This window comes from Corythoichthys intestinalis, chromosome 14, assembly GCF_030265065.1.
Source record: "Corythoichthys intestinalis isolate RoL2023-P3 chromosome 14, ASM3026506v1, whole genome shotgun sequence".
Lineage (NCBI taxonomy): Eukaryota > Metazoa > Chordata > Actinopteri > Syngnathiformes > Syngnathidae > Corythoichthys > Corythoichthys intestinalis.
This window is the reverse complement of record NC_080408.1, coordinates 34,984,311-35,000,460: the sequence shown is the minus strand read 5'-3', so window position 1 is coordinate 35,000,460 and position 16,150 is coordinate 34,984,311. Positions and strand designations below refer to the sequence as shown.

The 16,150-nt window shown below is 38.8% G+C and overlaps 1 protein-coding gene across 2 annotated transcripts in view; it reads right to left on the bottom strand.

Annotated features, from left to right (window-relative positions):
* Window positions 1-1,074: 1,074 nt before the first annotated feature.
* Window positions 1,075-16,150, bottom strand: part of kmt2cb (lysine (K)-specific methyltransferase 2Cb) — a 135,037-nt gene continuing 119,961 nt past the window's right edge. For both annotated transcript variants that reach the window (XM_057856562.1, XM_057856563.1), the window contains exons 55-61: window positions 15,936-16,072; window positions 15,732-15,874; window positions 15,485-15,659; window positions 9,610-9,726; window positions 9,445-9,518; window positions 6,832-6,940; window positions 1,075-3,019 (exon numbers count right to left, since the gene is read on the bottom strand). In XM_057856562.1, the coding sequence (XP_057712545.1) occupies window positions 2,927-3,019; window positions 6,832-6,940; window positions 9,445-9,518; window positions 9,610-9,726; window positions 15,485-15,659; window positions 15,732-15,874; window positions 15,936-16,072 (848 nt within the window). In that variant the 3' untranslated portion in view covers window positions 1,075-2,926. The remainder of the gene's footprint in view (window positions 3,020-6,831; window positions 6,941-9,444; window positions 9,519-9,609; window positions 9,727-15,484; window positions 15,660-15,731; window positions 15,875-15,935; window positions 16,073-16,150) is intronic.

The window sequence follows — 16,150 nt, the reverse complement described above, 5'->3', positions numbered from 1 at the left end:
CCATTCCTTGGTTGTATTGCTGGAATGCTTTGGATCATTATCATGTTGCATGATCCACCTTCTGCCAAGCTTTAACTTCAAAACAGATGGCGTCAGGTTATGTTCTAGGATTTGACAATATTCCTCAGAATTCATGATTCCCTGGACTATGTGGAGTTGTCCAGGTCCTGAGGATGAAAAGCAAGCCCAGATCTTGACATTCCCACCTCCATGCTTCACTGTTGGGAGAAGGTTCTTTTGGTGGTATGCAGTGTTGACTTTTCGCCAGACATGGCGGTTTTGGTTGTGACCAAACAGTTCAATTTTGCACCTACATCAGTTGATGAAAACTCTTTTTAATTTAGTCTCGACAACACAACTGTTAAAAAAACAAAAAAAAACTACTGAATTGATTGATTAGGAAATCAGGTTGAAATAATAGAAAATTCCAAAATGTTGAGGGGGTTCACAAACTTTTGAGCAGCACTGTATGTAAATTTTGACTGAAAATCTCCTTCCATCAGCAAGGGCATTGAAGATGAGACGTGGCTGGGACAAATGAGTGACTTGGTAAGAAGCATTTCAAGGTCCTGGAGTGGCCTAGCCAGTCTCCAGATCTCAACCCCACAGAAAATCTGTGGAGGGAGTTGAAAAGTCCGTGCTGCCCAACGACAGCCCCAAAACATCACTGCTCTAGAGGAGATGTGCATTGAGGAATGGGCCAAAATACCAGCAACAGTGTGTGAAAAGCTTGTGAAGAGTTACAGAAAACGTTTTGGCCTCAGTTATTGCCAACAAAGGGTACATAACAAAGTATTGAGATGAACTTTTGGTATTGACCACATACTTATTTTCCACCATGATTTGCAAATAAATTTAAAAATCAAACAATGTGATTTTCTGTTTTCCCCCCCCCCCACATTGTCTCTCATGTTTGAGGTTTCCCCATGTTGACAATTACAGGCCTCTCTAATGTTTTCAAGTGGGAGAACTTGCACAATTAGTGGTTTACTAAATACTTATTTGCCCCACTGTATATACAACAATTGGACATGGCGTGGATGATGATAAATTTAGTCTTTAAATTTGACGATTAGCTCCTCCTCGGCATACCTCGCGGTTGGTTATGCACACAAACACAACATGTTAACATGTAAAATAGTTTATTTTTGTAAATGTTTCTAAATTCAATTCCACAAACTTCAAACTTCATACTCTGTACACTCCAGAAGGCATTTTCAAAAACAAACAGCGGGAAAAAAAAAAAATTAAAAAGTGAAAGGGTAAAATATAGAAAAATTGGACTACTTTACAGGACCAAGAAAAGGGAGCACAAACACACTGGCTGGATGATGTATCATACAGAAAAATTGGGGAGGGGGGGGGAAAAAAAATCCAAGAAACAATTTTGTTACAACCATTCATTGAGAAAATATATACAATTGAGTCTTCAGAAAGTTAAAAAAATACATGCCATATACATTACAAGTTCTAAGACTGTCTTGAAAATTTTACAGTCCACTTGAAATTGTGCACGCAAAAAAAGTTTCCATTTTCTACGCATGTGATGTGTGACTGTGTCAGTATAAGAAATAGTTCTGATTAAAGACAATGCCATTTCTATCCAAAAGAGCGAGAGAAAGCGACAGTGGCAAAAGTTCCCTGGCAGTTCTCTCTTCACAAATATACACATACACGCGCACACGCTGGTTTGTCAAAATCATCAGACACTTGCACCTTGTTTTAAAAGCAACATAAAAACAACAAATATACGTCCGTGATCCTATTTGTGTTAAAAAGTTAAAAAGTTGTCCTTTTGGGTTTCAAAACCTAATTCACAGTTCATTTAAAATCAAACCTGATTAATGGCAAACAGACGCAAACATTCTGTCGCCATTTGGAGAGTTGATATTTTTATTCTGCGACTGATCATTTATCAACAAAAATATATTTCATGTTTGTTTGAGTGGTTTAAGTGTGTATAAGTCACAAAACACTACAGCTACAATACCTTACTCTTACAACAAAAATACTTTGTGAATTATTGTGGTTATATTACAAATTCTGTACATAATAATCATAGTATATTCTCTCAAACAGAAATAACGTTCATCTTAAATAAATTTCATTGACAAACATAACAGGAAGGAGAAGGAGAAAAACAATTTAAAAACACCCAACATCGAGAAAGTTAAGGTAGTATTTGGTCGGTTATTCCTATACTTTTTCTTTATGTACATTTATACAAAAAAAAGTAACAGCGTGTCTTCTTCTAACTTCACAAACATATCTAGCCTTCTTCAACTCATCACGTAGAGAATCGAAATCATTCACTCGGTAATAAATACAAAATTCCACACAAATCACATGACGGAGACCTATGATAAAACTGACTCATGGAATCAAGTATTTTTAAAGTTGTGTGTGTGTGCGTGCGTCCTTTTTTTTTTCTCCATTTTTGTTGTTTTTTTAGTGCAAGTTAATATTCCCTTCGCAGTATTCATTGCTGTACATTCCTCATTCAGTGATGTCTACATTTAGTCATACACGTAGTACGACGCAAACACACACGCATACATGCGCGCGCGCACACAAACACACACGCACACAAAAGGGCCTGCCCTTAGTAAGCAATAAGGCCGCACCCTGCACAGTGCGTTCTCATTCGTTGGTGAATAACACACCCCACGTAAGCCACACTCTTGTTTACAAACACGCACGCTCAAACAGACAGACCAGACAGACAGACAGAGGCGTCACCAATGCAACAGCCTCGCACATATGGCACACGTCGCATTCTGCTACTGTGTTCCATTCACCTCCATCCAACTCGGATGCCTTCTGCTCGTTCACAAAACCACTTTAGTGTGAAACAGAGCTTTCTCAGCACCTTCAGACGAGAAGCGGGAATGCTTAAGGGTCATCATTATGATTGCCGTCTCTTTGCTCAGTTGATCCACTTCCTGCATTCTGGGGCACCACAGTGGCACGCCACCTTGTGCTGACTGGCGACGGGGTCAAACTGGTGGTCGAAACAAAGCTGGAAAACCAAACAGCAGATGTGTAAGTGACAAAGTAGTATGGCGATCACTTGCCCCTATAAATTTGTGGAAATTCATTTTCTGCTACAAAGGAGAAGAATGAAGAGGTAAATAACAGGGTCACCCCAGGATTGATAAATCTGAATTCAAGACTTTTAAGACCTTTTTTAATGCCATTTCAACTGAAAATTAATCCTTTTCTCGCGCCCATTATTTAGATAATATTGAATCATATTAAAAAAATAAGGCACTGAACATCAAATTTAACCTCAATTACTAAGTGTGTTTGACAAAAGAATGCACATTTACTGAAGATACAATTAAAACATTTAAATATAAGGTCTTACAGATTTTTTCCCCCAGGATAAAATGGATTTTACACTATTTTTGTAAAGCAACTTCAGAAATTACATTTGCAATACAACAGGTTTCCCTTTTAAGAGGACCTAGTCAAGGTGGTAGGTTGGTGATTGTCAAGTTGGTCACCTTAACTGTAAATTGCTTGCAATTGGCAGTGAAAGTTTAAAAAACAGCCACTAAATGGCAGTAGTTTACCATTAATTACCACGAAATAAAAAAGCTACACATGACCATTTCCCTTGGCAATTGTTTTTTTCTAATCACATTACAAGAAGTATACAAAACACATGTTAATCCTTTGTTAGCTATTGAAGACATTTCTTTTAATCAGAGAGAAAATCCATACTCTTATTCAATCAAGAAAAACATTTAAATATACCAGGAGGTGTTTTATTATCACCTACATTATAATTTGCCTATCACCATGCCATGTTATTCAGATCAACGTTACCCCGCACTCATTCCAATAATAGTGTCAACCGTGTTGTGTATCTGAGGGTGATGGTGGATCTACGACTCCGGTTTATCAATGCTAAGGCTAGTGCACCTGCCAATACCCCATTGAACATGGCTAACTCTTGAGTTAAAACTACGAAATTCACATTCATTTGAAAGGCAAACCGTGCAGAAATACATTATTGCATCTAACTCATTTTAATTGGAGAAATTGGCAACTTACTTTGAAATGTTAAGCAGGTCCACTGCCTTCGCATGACCCATAAACTGCGACCCAAAGTATCTGGATGCGACTTGGTCGCCGATCCAATACCTCACATGCTGGTCCAACTGTTTGGACTTGGTTGTCTTGTTGAGGCTGTCGTCGAACATAACAACTAAGGCATCTGAGCAGTTCCTTACGTTAGCGCACAGTATTGTGCGATTGCCTGCTGTTGTGATGCTGATGCTAATGATGCTAACAGCGCGCACGGACGAGGTGCATTATGATTTGTAGTGCAGTGCATCGTAAAAATTTTACGCGTCATCTTCGTTATGGATTAAAAAAAAAAAAACTTCGCCACGGATATAATTTAGGTTGCACTGAGATGTTCTTCAAAATTAAAACCACGGTGAAAATATTCCAGATTTACGACAGCTAATTTAATACTATTAATACCTTTAATAATGGAAAACTAAATTCAATGCTTATTTAATACTTTTAATAACCCGCGGGTACCCTGAATAAAGTGGAGATAGGCATTTAACTGGAATTTGCCTCACACCAATTGGCCATTTACAACGATGTCCAATCCATTTTGTTGCACCGATACCATGGTATTGGTGACAATAGCTGAATAAACCTTTGGCTCTCAAAAGTCAAAATAGCGCTAAATTTGTGAAATTAAAACATGTATAATACTACCCCAACAGTAAGAAACTATAAACACAATGAATGAATAAACTTTTTTTTAAACCCTGAGTTTCGGCTTTAAAAGGCCAAACAGTGCAACTTTCGTGAAATTATAAACACTTAGCCACTCAACTTAGCTTACTTTGTTTACTTCTACAGCACTTTGAATAGGCTTGCCTTTGAAATAAGGAATCGTTCTGAATTGGGAATTGAAAGTTGCGTTGTGTGTTGAACCAATACAGAATATAGATAAATACGTACATTTCTATGCATTTTAGGAGTTTTGTAGAGGTCCCTTTTTTTTCGTTGCCTGTACGGCTTTTGACGCGAGGGGGGCATCCATAATTTCTATTTCTGAAAGGTGGCAACCCTACTTTTGAAACAGGTCTCAAATTACTGTGGCAATTCTTTCAGTAAAAGACAATAAAAGTAAAGTAGACGAAGTGAGCTGACCAGGGTTTGTTGCTCCGGTTCAGCCTTCTTCTTGGTAGCAGTCGCTGCTGTTGTAGCCTCAACTCTTTGTGTTTGTTCACGTTCAGTCTTCAAATGTTTTATCATGTTCGAGGTATTGAAACTGATTTAACGCGACCTCTCCAAACTTTCAGGCCGTAAATCTTGCATGCAGCCCTTTTACTCGATGGAGATTATAAACTGAAATATTTCCAGACCGATATTTCCGACATTTTCCTATCGTAGTTTGTTTTTCGTATATATGAAAAAGCTGCCCCGGGATTGGTTAAGAGCGGCTATTGGCCCGCTCTCATTGGTCTGGAGCAGGCCAATAACGATAGCTGCTTGGCATGCAAAGTGATCACGTGTCATCACACAACAGAGTGCAGGAGAAAAAAAAGGCTGCAGTCAAGTGTTATAATACTGGACCGGCAAATGTTATTGGCGCACTCTTTGTTGGTATTCGCCGACACCGATACTACTATTTCGGGCCGGATCGGTCCCCCTCCCGATACTGGTATCGGTGCATCTTTAACTTAAACTGGGATTGAACGTCTACTAGTGACTAATGTAAATTCACAGCAGAAGGATGAAAAGAACCGCATGATTGGACGTCTGTAATCGTCAATGGGACGGCAAGAGTTAACTGAAAAGTCATCCTATATTTAAGCTTTTTAATAAAAACTGTCATCTTCAATTTATATGTTTGAACTTACAAGGTTAAGAATATTACTGTAATTTCCCGAATATAAGGCGCACCCGTGTATAATGCGCACCCCAAATTTACTTGTAAAATCTCGGGAAAATTATTGTACCCGTTTATAACGCGCACCCTAATTTTAGAAGAAAACAGAGCTTGTGTACAGATACAGAGATGTCATTTTACTGACTGGTGAAACACAGCACAAGCATAGCACATTGGTAGTTCAAAACATTATCGTAAACTGACAATATTTACGATAATAATATGATTTGACAACTTCTCCAGCTTACCAGAATCTAGGAGAAAACAAAACAGATGTGACTTTTCTTTTAAAGGCTGCTGTATAACTTGCTCGTTTCCTCATGATGAATAAATGTTTCTTCCATGGATTGATACGGTAAAATGAAAGTGAGAACGTAAGTCGGAAATCCGTGAGAGCTCATAGCTGTCAACACGGCAGTAACAAAAGGAACTATTGTTATTTGGGTTTGAGTTTCCCGAGGGACCGATATAGTTGACGGACACAGGAAGTGTGTGTCCTTACATTTGTTGTGGTCCGAATTGCGGAGCTGCAATAAACGTCGACTCAAATGAGTTCAAGAAACTAAATTCTGTGCTTTATGAAGAGTGAAAAAAGCAGAATTTAACACAGACGAAATCATTCGGCCGATTAGAGTGAAGTATTACCGAAACAAAACGGTGACGTCACGTACCGTAATGGTCGGCAACGGGTCGCCGCATACGTTTCTTCAACACAACGTGGCCGTGTCAATGAAAAAAAATCGGTTTATATATATATATATATGTAATACATATATATTTCTGTCTTCATCCATGTACCCGTTTATAATGCGCACCATGAGTTTACAAGTTGATTTTGGGGAAAAAAAGTGCGCGTTATATTCGGGAAATTACGGTAGTCAAGCAACAAACAATCAAAGAACAACTACCTCCTCTCCCCTTTCAATCCGGCGGATGCAGCTGATGATGATTTTGTAACCTCTTTCGAACGTTACCACTTCGGCAACACAGTTTGGAGCACAAGAGTGGTTGATGTATCTGTTGTTCAAAGAAAAAAAGGAATCAGAGCAAAACCTTAGTGCACATAAATGATGTTTAGAATGGCTACAAACAGTTCACTGAACAATGCAATTCCTTATGCGTGCTTAGTATGATTGTAAAAGTCAAATGTTTCATTGACATGACACCATTATGTTCATGCAAAAAGTATAGTCGTCAATGGTTTGAGACATGCTGATTTTGTAAAACAAAAACAATCCATGGATCTCTGCTGCCCGGGGTAAGCCTACATGTATTCAAGGTCATGATCATGAATGCACTGAGACCAATTACAACCCCTAGAAAAAAGTATCGAATCACCAGTCTCGGACGAGCATTCACTCAGACATTTTATTATGTAGAACAAACTTAGATAAAAAGATTGAAAAAATAATGAATTAGTTCATAAGTGCAACTCCTTGGCATTCAGAAAAACTAAAACAATTGAATAAAAAATATTGTGGTGGTCAGTAAAAGTTACTTTTATAGCGCAAGTGCAGGGAAATATAGAATCACTCCATTCTGAAGAAAAAAATTTGGAAGCATTCCATTTTGAATAGAAAGTACAGACACACCCAGTCAATTTCCTTTGCTTAATTGGGCCCCTGCCTCAGATTAGATCTGATCGTTAATAAGCAGTTGAAAACAGTGCAGTTATCACACCTTGGAAGGCTGCTGGACCAAGTAGATTCACAAGAATTATGGCTAGACTAGAGAGATGTCTCTTGAGACCAAGGAGGGGATTATCAAACTTCTTGAAGAAGGTAACGCTACACGTATGGTTGCCAAAGATGTGGGCTGTACACAGTCAGCTGTATCAAAAATCTGGACCAAGTACAAACAGCATAGCGAGGTTTTAAGCGTACTGGTAGACCGAGGAAGACATTCAAACGTCATGACAAATAACTAAAGGCCATATGTCTTGAAAACAGAAGATGTACAACAAAACAAATGAAGAAATGGGAGGAAGCTAGAGTCAAGGTACAGTGGGAAACCATCATTGACACTTAAACAGAAAATAACAAGATTGCAATGGGCTAAGGAGAGGACTGTGGATGGACTGTGAATGACTGGATGTAAGTTATTTTCAGTGATGAGTCAAGAATCTGCATTGGACAAGGTGATGATCCTGGAACTTTTGTTTGGTGCCGTTCCAGTGAGATTTACAAAGATGACTGCATGAAGAAAACATCAAAATTCCCTCAGTCCTTGATGATATGGGGCTGCATGTTAGGCAAAGGCACTGGTGAAATGGCTGAGGTTAAATCTTCAATAAATGCACAAGTTCACATTGAAATTTTAGACAGATTTCTTATCCCTTCAATTGAAAATATGTTTGGGGATAATGAAATCATTTTCCAAGATGACATGACATTGCATCATGCCACATACAGTAGCTACAACTGTTAAAGCATTCCTTGGAGAAAGACTCATCCAGTCCATGTCATGGCCTGCAAATAGCCCAGATCTCAACCCTATTGAAAACCTGTGGTGGAAATTGAAAAAAACGGTCCACAGCAAGGCTCCGACCTGCAAGGATGATCTGGCAACTGCAATCAAAGAGTTGGCACCAAATTGATGACGAATATCGTTTGTCATTCATCAAGTCCATGGCTCAGAGACTGCAAGCTGTCGTAAAACCCAGGCGGTGCAACTAAATACTAGACATGTGTTTTGATTGTTATTTCTTTGTTTCTCATGATTCCATATATTTTTCCTCAGAATGGAGTGATTCTATGTTTATTTCCCTGCACTTGCTCTATAAAAGTAACATTTACTGACCACCACAATGTTTTTTATTCATTTCTTTTAGGGTTTCTGAATGCTAAAGCGTTTCTGAACCAATTCATTATTTTTTCAAGCTTTTTATCAGAGTTTGTTCTACATAATAAAATGTCTGAGTGCTCGTCCGAGACTGGTGATTCCATACTTTTTGCTAAGAGTTGTACAAAACCCAAAGGGTATACATCACGCTCAGCTTTCTCAGTGAATTCTGCATAATAAATGATACATTGAGTGCTTAGTTGAGGTATGAAATGTCAAATGCAGTACTTCTTAAATAGTGGAGTTTGGGTTCGGGCGCACAGAGCGATGCAGGGGGTGGCGCATGTGACTACTTTTTGCCGTACTTGAATAAAGTGTAATTGCACATCCACTCTGTGGGTGGCAGTGGCGCTCTCATTTTCAGAGTGCGTGCAGTATTTTTTTAACCAAACAAGAGCACACAGCAAGGAGAACTATGACAAAGCGTATGTAGCGTTTGGCTTTGACTACAGTCGGAGTCTAGGTAAGACCAGTCTTTTTACTGTGTCTAAAAATGTTTGCAGCTGACAGCAGGAAGCCAAATCAGGTAAGATGTCACCAAGACATTCGACCCCAATCACATTGATAAGCCGTGTACGTCTTCCTGGGGCGTAACAGAAAATAATTGAGAAGCACTAGTCTAATAAAAACCCTAAAAACAAATGTGTCGCTAACAGTCGGAGTGGTAAATGGTCACATACCTGGCAAGCCCTCCTGATAGAGTTGCATCGACAACATGCTCACTGTCAATGCGAAACATAAAGACAGCTCGATTCTGGAGAGGAAATGGGCCAAATTGTTATTCTTTTTACATTGTTGTCGGCTTTCACTCAAATAACAAAGCTGATTCAAAAAGGGCGGCATACCTGAGATCTATAGACCTTGTCCTTCCTGATCGCTACCTCATTACGGAGAACTGTTCCATTATACTCGATCACCATTGCTTGTTTTTCCATGTCTCGAGCAGCAAACAGCCCCAGACCCTGTGGATGTCATTACAGTATGTTTAAATTAAAATACCACACATAGTGTATGTCCAAGTACCAAATTCAAATAAAATACTGGAAAATATCAAAATGTATAATGCTAGGTTTAGTCACAATGAACAGTGACATCAAGGGTCACTAATGTTAATGGTTGCTTGTTGAATATGTTAATAGACAGAATATGAGTCCCCCCCGCCCTCCCCCCCAAAAATAAAAACGCTTAAAATTTTGTTTGTTTGATCTCTTACACCTTGGCAAGAACTCTGGCTCCCACGGATTCAGTTAGCGCTCAAGTGGCACCACAACATTTGCTCAAATTCAATAATTACCAACACTCCTCATCTCAATTAGTTGTGGATGAAGCACACTAGTTCTTGGAATCAATATCCTACCTTCAAATGAAAACTTGGGCAAGACTTTAGAATGTCAAAAATATATAAGATTGCAGACCAACACACAGCTAGGATGACTCAAGGTTTGGCAAGACTATGGGATAACTATTGGGGCAATTAAGCTGAAATTGAAGTGAATTGCCCCATGGCTGAAGTGCTCTATGGGATCTCTGGAGTGGTGATGATCATGAGAAAGATAAGGCAACAGCCTCAAATTACATCATGGGATCTTCTTCATGGTCTGAGGCAATCTGAAGCGCAGTCACCACGAAAACAGATTGTACATACTGCTTACATCTCGTCTGCCATTTTGTCCTTTTTTTTTTTCCAGTCCTGTAAACAGTACCTAGTTGTACCTCACAGTATCTTATATTTTACATTATTTTAATAATGTCTGTTCTGCTATTTGACATAATGTGTATATGATTATGTTGACTTTTGTTTTGTGATGCATGAGTTTATTTTGGTGCAGGAAGCACAGAGCAGGTAGTAGTTTTGCGCGTCAGTAAGAGCGCAGAGGGCGAGAGAGAGAGTGAGGAAAGGTTGCAGCTTAGCTCCATTGTCTTGGTGAGGACAGTACCATGACGTGTAATATCAATCAATCAATCAACTTTAAAACAAGAAGAGCACGCAGAGAGCAGATCCCCACCAAGCAGCCAAATTCAAAGCATCACCCAATGTGATAGCGTGGGCACTCCCTTGCCTATTGCCGCAAATTGTTATCACTCTTTCTCTTCTCATTGTATCTACCAAACCTGCAAATCTGAGTTAAATAGTGTAATGAAGTTATCGCAAAATTCCTTTTCTGACCTCTTTTGAGCTCAATATCGCAAAATTTAACCACCTCTTTCATTTCATATTACAAACATCCAGCATACTTGATAATCCGTTTATTCGTTCTTGAATTATCTTCAGCACAAACCAGTGTCCCCCCAGAATTGATAAATCTAAATTCAAGACTTTTAAGACCTTTTTTAATGCCATTTCAACTGAAAATTTATACTTTTCTTGCACCCATTATTTATATCACATTGAATCATATTAAATAGAGCACTGAACATCAAATTTAACCTCAATTACTAAGTGTGTTTGACAAAAGAATGCACATATATTGAAGATGCAATTAAAACATTTAAAGTAAGATTATAAAGTCTGTCAGAATTTTTTTAAACACACACACGCACACAATAATTATGGACAAAAAGAGGAGGAGGACAGGACTCAGACCAGCCATCTTCTGTAACAGGCTAGCCGCTAGCGCACCTGCCAAGACCCCAGTGAACATGGCTAACTCTTGAGTTAAAACGGCGAAATTCACATTCATTCGAAAGGCAAACCGAAATGTTTAAGCAGGTCCACTGCCTTCGCATGACCCATAAACTGCAACCTTAAGTATCTGGCTGTAACTTGAGCCCCTATCACACACTCCAAAACAACGGGAATATCGCGGGACTTAACCGTGCAGCAGTTGTGTGTTAAAATAATTTCCCGTGTCGACTGACATGGGAAGCAGTGTGCGTTAAATTCCCGGGTCACAGCAGATGCGGCTGATGACTTAAATATCATAGCGGTGGCCGATGTAACTTCCTCCCTCTTCGTAGTAAGAGGAAAAGCGGTAAACAAACATCGCAATTATAAACATAGCAAGCTGGAAACAGCTAAATTAAACTAAAAACATGACCAAAATTAAAATGTCAATTATTACGTCGGGCCGGGCCAGGGTTCTTTCTCGCTAACTTTTTGAAATAACTATATATTAACGATGTATGAATGATAAACTAAGAAATACTTGTTATAAAATAAATATTTTGGATAAAAAAAAGAAGGCGCTGTATGGTCATTGCTAGAGGTGTGCATCGACACCGCCCTCACGATTCGATTCGATTACGATTCGGAAGGCCACGATTCGATTCGATTCGATTCAGAGGGTCACGATTCGATTCGGTTCGATTCGGCAATGCATTGCGATGCATTAAAGCCTGGGATGCATTAAAATTCTAAAGCAAAGCATATTTTTTGTGAATCATGAGCCAACACAAGCGGACAGACATTAAACAACTTTTTATTGGCTCTTGTGTCACTCCTGGTCGAAGTCAAATGAAAATAGTATACTTTCATATATATCTTAAAAAAAAAAAAAAATCAGATCACAGCATTTAATTAGTGCTTATAATGAGACCAGGGCTTTTTTTTTTTTTTTTTTTTTTTTTACACACAGTAGCAGCCCAAAATCAGTAATAACAGTCACTGTATTTTAGTCACAACGACCCATCAATAAAAATATTCAAGTAAATATTAAAGAAAACGACAAAGAAAATATTGTAGTGCAGCAGCATCTTTATCGCAATATCAATCCAGGGATCAGTTCAGTTGCAAACAAAACATCAACTAAATTGCAATGTAGAACAAAAGTAAAATGTAGGCCTAGCCAATCTTATATCTATAATATTTCTCGCTCCCTCTTTCTCTGTTTCAGCCATTGTTATGTTATGTCCTATCGCTCTGCTCTGTCGATTACAACTGCGCTTGTCTGTGACGTTACTCCGGTAAGGAAGCGGATTTGAGTTCCTCGTCCCCCCTGCATAGAGGTTAGATCTTGTGCCCGAACCCGACCCGAAAAGTTAAGCATTCACGTTTCGGTGGGTTGGGTCGGGCCCCCGCGCCGGACTAATAAAGTATTTAAAAAAAAAAAAAATGCGCAGAGGGCTGTGGCGCAGCCCTCTTTTTCTTCTTCTCCTCCCGTTATTTCGTTGTGTGAATGCTTTTATAATTCTCATAAATATATGTAGGCTATTTAAATATTGAGTAAACTTGCGTTTTTTTCCTGCCAACTGAGAATTCGTTACGAAAGACACTTTTATTTACGCACACAAAGGCAAATGTGATCCTTTTGAATCTTCTCTGTGTGTCTGTAAAACCGTTTTTTTTTTTAAATCAAACTTTCCCAGCGTTATTTCGTTGTGTAAATGCTTCTATAAATTTCATAAAAATATGTAGACTATTTAAATATTGAGTAAACTTGCGTTTTTTTCCTGCCAACTGAGAATTCGTTACAAAAGACACTTTTATTTACGCACACAAAGGCAAATGTGATCCTTTTGAATCTTCTCCTCTGTGTGTCTGTAAAACCGTGTTTTTTTTTTTTTTTTTTTTTTAATCAAACTTTCCCAGCGTTATTTCGTTGTGTAAATGCTTCTATAAATTTCATAAAAATATGTAGACTATTTAAATATTGAGTAAACTTGCGTTTTTTGTCTGCCAACTGAGAATTTGTTAGGAAAGACACTTTTATTTATGCACACAAAGGCAAATGTGATCCTTTTGAATCTTCTCCTCTGTGTGTCTGTAAAACCGTTTTTTTTTTTTTTTTTTTTTTAATCAAACTTTCCCAGCGTTATTTCGTTGTGTAAATGCTTCTATAAATTTCATAAAAATATGTAGACTATTTAAATATTGAGTAAACTTGCGTTTTTTGTCTGCCAACTGAGAATTTGTTAGGAAAGACACTTTTATTTATGCACACAAAGGCAAATGTGATCCTTTCGAATCTTCTCCTCTGTGTGTCTGCAAAACCGTGTTTTTTTTTTATATTAAACTTTCCCAGCGTTATTTCGTTGTGTAAAGGCTTTTATAACTCTTATAAAAATATGTAGACTATTTAAACAGTAAGAAAACTTGAAGAAATGAAAATAAATTGCTGCTGCGTTTTTTCTTTCCGCATCACTCGGCTCGGGCATGCAGATCTGTAGTTAATTGATCTGGCCGGTCGGGCTTCAATACCAACGGGCCGTGTCGGGTTGGGGTGGAATTTTTTAGGCCCGATCTAACCTCTATGGGCTTGCTTTGAATGTAAAGTAGCTCTCTCTACAGGTAAACATCAGAATAACAATACAAATGGGGAAACCAAATCCATTGCATCACCGGAAATGCGAAGGGAAGATTTTTTTAACGTACTTATATATTTTAAAATGCGCTGAATCGATTAAGCGTGTTGCCCGCATCGAATCGAATCGTCCCTGCCCCGCATCGGGATGCATCGCCGCATCGATTATTGTTGACACCCTTAGTCATTGCAGAGCCAGAGCGTGCCTATACGCCTTTTTTCATCTTCCCCTCTGCGAGTCCGCAAAACCACATCTGTTTATTTATATTTAACAAACTTTTCCAGCGTTATTTCGTTGTGGAAATAAATTTATAATGATCATAAAAATATGTAGTCTATTTAAACATTAAGAAAATGTGTGTTTTTTTGTCCTGCCAACTGAGAAAAGACAGGCTTCTATGCAGACATCGTCACAAATGTTACCACACAACACGCGGGTCGGGCTTTAATACCCGCGGACCAGTTCGGGTCGGGCTGGATTTTTTAGGCCCGATTTTAGCTCTATCTTAAAGTCTTGATGAGTTTAAATTGGATGCAGTTACGAAGTCGGGAATGCTCCCTCCGGAAAAAAAACACGATTTGACCAACATTATGTATATGCATTTATAATGATCATAAAAATATGTAGACTATTTAAACATTAAGAAAATGTGCGTTTTTTTTTCTGCCAACGGAAAATTCGTTACAAAAGAGTTACGACATCGGGAACGCTCCCTCTGGAACAAAACGCAATATGACCAACATTGTGACAGCCGATGCCGACCAAAAATGACGTAATATCCGAAACAGATCACCAATGGACTCATTTGAAGTATATGAATGGTGGTCTGTTTTAGTGTTCAGAATCCACAATACTTCTGCCTGCAGGGTTTTCGTAACACCGACAAACGGACGCATTCCCCATGCAGAGGTGAGTGGATTCTCCGTTTTGCCGGTTGTGGTGGTTTGGCACGCACAAGTTGCATTTCGATTTGTAGTGCAGTGCATCGTAAAAATTCTATGCGTCATCTTCGTTATGGATTTTAAAAAAAAAAAAGAAAAAAAACTTTGTCACGGATATAATTTAGGTTGGACTGAGATGTTCTTGAAAATTAAGACCACGGTTAAAAAATTCCAGACTTACAACAGCTAATTTAATACTTTTAATACCTTTTATAATGGAAAACTAAATTCAATACTTTTTTAATACTTTTAATAACCCGCGGGTACCATGACAAACATACGGAACCGGATACATAACCTACGCCCACATAGGTTTGACCTGCTGGCAGATATAGTAAACAACGATAGCAAGTAGAAAGCATTCCTTTTTAAGGGAGAGAGAAATAGTACAACTTCAACAAGGGAAATAAATGATCTCTCCCAATGCAGGTCATGGGAAAAAATACATCATAAAGAGATTAGAGGCTTATCCAATAGACAGTTCCAGACAATGTAAGCAAAACAATGATATTTAAAGCTGTAGGATTCAGTAACCCACCTGGATGCGCGAGCGGGCCAGGTAGACATTGGCTCTCCACTCGCTCTTCATCCAGCGGTACTGTGAAGATCTGGGATGCACTACTGGCGGTTTGCTGTGGGGTGCGCCACCTTCTCCCACGGTCACATTCTGGTTAGACCTGGCACTGCTACCAGATACCGCTTGCGCCTGCGGCCTTTGAGGTGAAAGATATGAATGAAAAATTATCTCTGAAATGGAAAAACATTCAACGCAAATCAATTATTACCTGATGACCAGAGGGGTGCGACGAGATTTGGTTCTTTGTTGGGCCCTGGCACAGCCAGCCGGATTGAACAGGAGAGGCAATTCCATGGACGGGTTGCGTCCGTAACGGAATGAGTACCTTTCACAAGCTTCCACTCCAGGCAGCTGAAATACAGATTGTTTGATTGTTTGTTCATAAGTTTGATAACATTCTCACAACTCTTACCGATTCAGTGATCTTGGCAACAGAAGATGCTGTAAGGCCAAAGAGGTCCTCCCCTTTAAGATAAACGGGGAAGAGCTTCAGTGTGCCTGATTCAGTTCTTTTTTCTGCAACAGGACCCAGAACCTTATCCCACACTCCTAACAGGAACGAGATCATAACAAGAGAATGTTAACAAGAGAATGTTAAAAAAAAATGAAACAAAATCACTCAGGTTC